The following is a 7,851-nucleotide window of genomic DNA, read 5'->3' on the forward strand; positions in this document are numbered from 1 at the left end:
GGAGATTTTGGTACACCCACTTTTACAGAGCAGGGATAGAGAAGGGGAATCCCACCTGCTGATACAGGAATTAAAACTGTATCATGACCGTTTCCGAACTTATTTTCGGATGTCCGTGGGACAGTTGGAGACTCTCCTGGGTTTGCCTGCACCGTATCTAGAGAGACAGAGAACCAACTATCGGGATCCCACTGACCCAGAGCAGAGCCTGGCTGTCTGTGTGAGGGAGGCTGTCAGAATATTTTAGTGGGCAACTACTGAGGAGAGACGCTGCCTCTCGTGCAGGCTCTGACCTAATGTTGTTGTTGTGAATGGAGACTGCTGATTGGCTACTGCAGTTTATTCGCCTAGAAAAATCAAACTTGTTGCGAAAAATAAATCTGTCGCATTTCGACTTTTCGTATTTCGCGTTCTGTGTGCAAGTACTGGTTGTATGTTATGAGTTTGAAAAAATACGAAATATTCGCATGAAAATAACACCGTTGGTGTGTAAGGACCTTAAGGACCTTAACTACAGCTGGGCCGTATTCAACGTAGACATACTGATACGTAACTTCAAGCTAACAGAAACGAAAAAGCTCTGAACAACCTATTGCATTATGCAAGCGTTGCAAGTATGGAAACCGAGAGGGCAATTCTCCTCACGATTGTAGCCGCAGAACTGAGCAGGACGTTACTTTACATGGATCATTAATAATAGGGGCACTACAAAAGACCTTTGACATCACTGCCACATACATGTGCTTTTGCCTCTTCAAATGATGGGTAACATTTTAAACATTGGCTGCACTGGTTTAGCAACTTGGAGGCCATAATGGAGCTCTATTGTTTTAAATGGCGGAGGCTTATATACAGGCTGATGCTGATTGGATAACACCTCTGACACGCCCACAAAATGGAGTAAAACTACCTCCAAGGCGTGTTGCTCTCTGTTACAAAACGTTACGACCAAACATATCATTCAATGAGACGACGTCACACAACGTTACGTATCGTAACGTCACTGAATATTGGCCCAAACCAACTGTCTGGAGCACAGGGTAAATTTACAAACTTCACCTACAACACAATTGAAATTTAAGCAAGAAAACATTTCCAAACATTTCCAGAAAATAATCCACATCAACAAGGGAAGTGTAATTCATATTGATAACCATACATCTATTTATACTTAGAAAACAACAGTTTACGGGTGAATGCAAACTCCCCTGGCTAGTGGTATGCCCTAATGACATCACCATCCCTATAAATGGAGGTCTGCACACCTGTGTCACTCTTTTGCCTGTAAGACCAAGTAACCGGATATGGTAAGTATGTGTGTTTGTAGATAGGCAGCAATAATGTGTTTGAACCTCTGTTGAATTAATAAATATATGTTTGAACCAAACCTTTGTTATGTCATTTGTAATATGGTTTATGTGTTGAATGTTTTACTGGTCAAGATATAAAGATGCAAACTCCCTGAATACCACGCAGCATGTATTGTAGCAAACAGGTTGTTTGGACCACATGGTTGAGAAATTAAGGTGAATACTGCAACAGAAGAAACAAGGGTGAATATGTATGAAAATATGTATGAGGATATATGAATGAATACAATGTGTGACTGAAGTAAATGAATATGATATAGGCAGTTGCAAAGGTTAAGTGGGAAAGGCAGACCATGTCTTCACCACACACACATAGTGAAAACCCTAGTTACGCTTTTTTACTGATTGCTTCTTTTGGCAAAACTCTACACACTAAACCACAAACCCTCACACCAAAACTCTTCCAATTCTTTTAAACACACACACACACAATCATTTGAATAAGCAACAAGAAGCAGTAACTACAGTCTGATGATAGAAATTAAAAACACTTGTGGCTTCTGCAGGACAGCAGTTTGCAAAAAAGTTTTGTCATGCATTTAGTAAATATACACACGTATCCAAATGTGAAAAGTATGGGTGTGTATTCTGAACATAACACACTATCAGTACAAATAGGAGGAAAAAGTTTTTTTTTTTTCTCAAAATGTTCTACTATAACTCTCCAAGAACAACAACAGCACAGAAGAAGGAAAACAGAAAGAAAAACAGATTTTCACAGGAGAGTCACTCAGAGATTAAGCAGGAATCTGTGCTCTGTGTCCAAAACATTTCAGAGCAACACTGATGTTTGTGTGTTTTAAATTGCTGGTTTTGCCCAGGATCAGAAACGAATATTTTATTGTTCATATTTACATGAAAGAAATGTGGCATGATGGTAAAACACACACTTACACCAGGATGTGATTTATGAAAAAAAAAACCCATCTTTTCAACGTTTTTATTTTTCAAAATAAATGTAGACTAGTATCTGTTTTAGTCCATTAAAAAGTCATTCAACTAGTGCTATATTTTCACTCTCAGTGATGTGATGTCATGTTTATGCCTCGTCTTTTCCTCATCCAGACTCACAGACGTGATCACATATGACAACACAAAAGGTTAAATGCTCATTTAAGATGCCAGGATTCAATCCCCCAGTGCTCATTACACAGTGGCAAATGAACGTGCTCACCTCAGCACAGGTACAACATCAATGTTCATATCCAGTGCAAACAAGAATGTTCCCATTCATCAACTCAAACATGAGAGTAAAAACTTGTCGGCTGTCCACAGAGACGGTCAACAAACTGTTTGCCTCCCGTCTAACACACCTGACTGTCTTCACCCACAGCTCAGCTATATACACCTCCTTCATTAACTCTGTTTGTAAGTGAGCTCATTATTTATCTAAAAGTGTTTTCTCATGTCTAAATATGGAAAGCCAGTTGGAAAATAATAAAGCAATGTAGAGACCAGTGTTTGCAGCTTTGTGTATCAAAACTGCTGTTTGAATGCAGTGAGGACTCAGGATTTAATGTGGGTCTGAACTTGTCTATCAAAATATTTTATTATGATGGAAGAGACAACAAGGAATAAAATACAGGACAAAACAAAAGTCAACACAGTCAGTGAAATGGAGTGGAAAGTTTCACTGCAGCAAATCCACAGAGCAGCACAGCTTGTGTTGTGCAACCAGTGAAATGTAATGATCTGTCGCCACCAAGTGGAATTTTAATGTCATTACACCACTGGAATGACAAGAGCAGCTTGAATGAAGCAAAAACTAAGAGAATAAGATGAACCTCCTGGACCCCTGAGGACAAAGTGGGTCAGTGCAGCAGCACACAGAGAGATAAGTCAGTGAACAGGAGTAACATTCACAGTTAGTTCAGCTTTAGAAAAGGAGTGTCTGGACTCACCAGATGCTGCAGTCGCTGCCTCTGCCATCGTGTCACTGAACTGGAACCCAGCAGAGAGAAACTCACCTGGAGGAGAACATGAAGAAGCTTCATGAAGGGAGGCGTTCCATGTAGAAACTGCACATTTTATAAACGTGATTCACTCATTTCAGTCCCAGCAGACCTTCATCAGAGTGTCAGAATAGTTTCCTGTGCACTGAGGCTCCAACTTAACCCATGCACACAACTGGAACTGCAGTGACTTCATATTAAAAGATGACTGATGTTTGTATCCTGTAACTCTCCTTTTTGTAATACAGTCACTCTATATGGATATTTGTCATGCATGGTTTGTGTATCAGGCCACTCATTGCACTATAGAGCGTACATTGTGGTTTTGTTCATTATCTTTATTTTTTGTAGACCACTGACATTTTATAACTTTAACAACATTCTTGCCTGTTGCCTTGGGTTTTCATCAGTGGAACGGGAGTAATTTTGGATTTATAATTTTAATTTAGTTTCACCAAATGAGCTGAATGAAAAACAGTTTTTCCTGTAGTTGTTCATCAGAGCCTCCTCTAATGAACAACGACAGGAAAAACAGGAGGAAACTCGCTGCTGTCACAGCAACATACCGACAGAGAAACAAGTTTAATTCACAGTGGACTGGTTCTGTTGTAAGCGGAGTCCAAGCAATAAAGTCAAATCTAGATTCTCATTCCAGCTGGAGGATATTGTATTTAAAAGGCACATCAGCACCGCATTGTATTATAGAATATTATTCAGGAATATTATTCAGATTATTGTTGCTCTGCTCTCTGTGAGCAGGTTCAAGAGCAACACACAAAAGATTCAACACAGATTTTTAAAAACATAATTTAATTTCTCCAATCTGTAAGCAGTTGAGATTCTTATGAACAACAGCGGCAAAATGAAGCAGAAATCCTGACAGAACAACGGGACTAAAGTCACCACGGATGTGAGAAATTAAACAGGTGTGCTTCTGCTCTGTATGATGTTGTGTTGATTAATTTAAAGCTTTGCAGCAGGTGGAATAACAGGAGCCAGAAACTGGAAGATCAGAGGTCAGCCAGAGCAAGCGAACTCTAAATGAAGTTATTCATAAAACTTCTGTCATAAAACATGGCAGTTAATAAACTGATTGAACCTCACAGTTTCTGTCTACCTGTTATGAGACGTTGGAAACTTAAATCTTATGAATCACCACAACAGTTCTGGTTCAGCTCAGTTTAACTCACTGGAAGGTGGCAGGAACTCAGGGTTGTGCTACCTCTAAAACAGTGCAGCATGGCACAAAACACAGCTGTATGGAATTCAGTTCAAATACATTCATTTGAATAGCACATTGTATACACACACACACACACGCGGTGCTGCTACGTTCCTACAGGATTGGCTGCCACATGACAAAATGGCAGTTGTTGCACACACTACATCTCCCAGAATGCCTCGGCTCTCAGACAGGTGTAGGTGCTTAAGCCACCTGATTACAGCAGGACTTGAAGACGTAACAGAGGGCAGAACAGGGCGAGCCGAGGGTCAGAGAGCACGTGGCTGGAGGAAGCTGGGCCAGTGGACTTTGAAAAGAGCAGAGACACTCAGGAAAGAGCCTGGAAGACTCTGAAGACTTGAGGTGGAAGAAGACACACCTGCTGAGTTTCTGAAGAAGCTTTTTCCCTCTGCCATGTTCTCAGTGGCCTCTTGGACTCTGTGTTAGCTGAGTGGTCTGTTAACACCCTGCTACTGGACAATAACACTGCAACTTCTTCCTGAACTTTCTGTTGGTGCCTGTTTTTGTCAGTTGTGCTGCACTGCCCCACCCTAACCTGCTCTGGTGACTCACACAGGACTTTTTTTTTAAGAGCAAAATTTCCTGATCAAGCCGTCAAGCCGTCAAACAGGCTCCACAGACACACACACACACACAGAGAGAGAGAGAGAGAGAGAGAGACACAGACAGACAGACAGACAGACAGACAGGCAAACACTCCCTGGTTCTCTCTTTAAGGTCATCAAACAGCAGTAATGTGGTTAATTTGTTGTTTCACCCTGAACCCTGTCTAAGGTGTTTCCCTGCCTTCCACCCTATGCATGCTGGGATATGCTCCAGCCCCTCACAGCCTTGATTAGGAATATGTTTGTTAGGTTTTTTCTAGAGGTATGGAACATGGATTGACAGTAACCTTTGTAATACTGTGTTGGTAATTCCACTACAGCTGAAATATTATGGTAGCAGCAGCATTAGAAGTTTTTAGTAGTAGTATTAGCAGTATTTGTAGTTTTAATATCAGTACCAGTTAAAAAAATAACTTTGGTCTGATTTTTTTTTTTTTTTTTTAATGAAGGGACTTTTTGTTAATTTTGTTAATCTGTCAAAAAGGCAAAGTCTCTCATATTATAGTGGCCGTTTTCTTATTTTGACAGGTTTCCTACATATGATAGGCCACTTAATCTGCAACTGGTGTTATCTTAAGCTTGACTGGTGTTCCACAGTAAATATTTTCTTGTGACATCCAATGTACTCAAGTCCATATGAGGTCCGCAGGAGGCAGGGAAACGTTCCAATAAATGGATCCAATATCATGGTGAACATTATCCAAGGTAACAAAAAACATTTTCCACTGACAAAATGAACTTAAAAATGACCATACTGCATCGGACTAGAATAACTGTTGAAGACGATAACGGTCAAAAACTTGCTTCACGCTGCACCAATTGCAGATCTCAGACCAGTGGCGGTTCTGCCTATGTTGCCGCCCTAGGCGAAATTACTGGCTTGCACCCTTTCATGCCACTACTCCAACCCCCCCGCCCCCGCAGCACCATCAGGTGGCATCACGCGAGCCGGCCGCGGCACCAGCTGGCATCAGGCCGCTCACCTGTCAGATCCGGCAGACCTGACCGGGTGGGCGCGGTACCGGCCGGTGCCGCGGCCAGCCCGCCTGATTCCGACTGATGGTGCCGCGGCATGTTCGGGTCAATACTGTAGTCTAGAAAACTGGCGACTTTTTTTTTCTCGTGTGCCCCCAAGTAGATTGCGCCCTGGGCGGTTGCCCACGCTGCCCATGGCAAAAACCGTCCCTGTCTCAGACTCATGCACCCTAGGAGCACGTTTTTCTAAGGGGCCCACTGCCCACTAATTTACAGCGCCATCTACTGTCGCAAACATATGTGCGCCATATCACACAACTATAATGCAATAAGTCCAGTAAACATCAAGTATCCCCAAAAGTATACCAGTTGTCAGTAGAATAAAATGACATTGATAGAATCTATAGTGCAAATATTAACAACATAATCAAATGTGCCCAAAAATGGCTCTCACATATATGATGCACAGAAAGTTCATTTCATAGATATCTGTCAAATGAATAACTGAACAAATTGTTTGAAACCTCAGATCTCAATTGTCATTATTTATCTTGAATTGAAATGATTTTGACGGCCTGTTGCACAGTTGTCATTGATTTCAGCCTCTAGCAGCCGAGCTCGCCTCACAGAGGTTACCTGAGGTCACTGATGATGTCATCTTCAATCAGAGCTCTGACAAAATTCATAAAAGTCATTTACACACTCAGCTCAGTTTTGCTCTGACAATAACTTTGTTCATGTTCAGTTTGCACATCTTCATACTCCAACCTCCCCTCACTGCATTAAGAACATCATAGGATATCCTGTTTTGTGTATTACTGTTCCTGTGCAATGTCTTCATAACCTGCTGCTGTAACACAATAACTTCCCCATTTGGGATCAATAAAGTCAGTCTGTCTCTCTGTCTGTCATTCTAAAGGGAGAATCTACAGTATTCTGTGTTGTTTGAGTTGTTCTGATCATTACAAGCTGTGACTCTGTTCCATCTGATCACCTGAACTGTCCACACGGCTCACAGTTATCAGCGATCATTTAATAATTTAAGGATGCAGCCTTTCCTACAGTTGTAGTCTATTATCTATTCTCCTGGTCTAGTCACATTATTCATAGCGTTTTACTTATTTAACACAGACTGTATTGTAATTTGAGTTTACTCACCAGGTGAAATCCTTCGTGCGCCGTCAGTCCAAACAAACTAAAGGGAAAGTAGACGATTGAACCAGAGTTACCAGGCTGGTCGGGGAACATTCCACACAGGGAAATCATCATAGCAGCATATGTGTATCATCAAAACTATGTTGGATTGTGTTGTGATGGTGAGAAACAAAAGAGCTATTTAACTGTAGAAATGCTCAGGGTTTGAAATCTGCTGTCCAGTGCAGCCGTGGTTCACAGAACTGAGGCCAAAGCAGCTGCTTTTTACATGAAGTCACTGCCCAGCCACGCACTCGGGTTTGACCTGGTCTTGTTCATTTGAAGACAAAGAAAGTAAATATACCTATGATAAGGTAAACCTGCTCAGGTAGTCAGTAAAATACAGTGGATTCACCTGAATAATGAATGAACAGACAGCGCTTCAGCTGAACATTGCTGTGTGCAATCAGCATGTGACTCCATGTATTTCTTTGTTTGATGTGAGGTTTCAACAAATGACCAGTGATAATCAGCCCTCTGCTCTCTGTCCATGCTGCTGAAATATGAGCCAA

The 7,851-nt window shown here is 41.5% G+C and overlaps 1 protein-coding gene across 2 annotated transcripts in view; it reads right to left on the minus strand.

Annotated features, from left to right (window-relative positions):
• LOC115364836 (GTPase IMAP family member 8-like) overlaps positions 1-7,331 on the minus strand; it is a 30,029-nt gene extending 22,698 nt beyond the window's left edge. The window contains exons 1-2 of one of the 2 annotated variants that reach the window (XM_030059468.1): positions 7,304-7,331; positions 3,272-3,337 (exon numbers count right to left, since the gene is read on the minus strand). In XM_030059468.1, the coding sequence (XP_029915328.1) occupies positions 3,272-3,299 (28 nt within the window). In that variant the 5' untranslated portion in view covers positions 3,300-3,337; positions 7,304-7,331. Of the gene's footprint in view, positions 1-3,271; positions 3,338-4,439; positions 4,488-7,303 lie in introns of those variants that run through there. The other variant, XM_030059469.1, reaches the window with a different exon arrangement.
• Positions 7,332-7,851: the final 520 nt, after the last annotated feature.

Source organism: Myripristis murdjan, chromosome 9, assembly GCF_902150065.1.
Source record: "Myripristis murdjan chromosome 9, fMyrMur1.1, whole genome shotgun sequence".
Taxonomy (NCBI): Eukaryota; Metazoa; Chordata; class Actinopteri; order Holocentriformes; family Holocentridae; genus Myripristis; species Myripristis murdjan.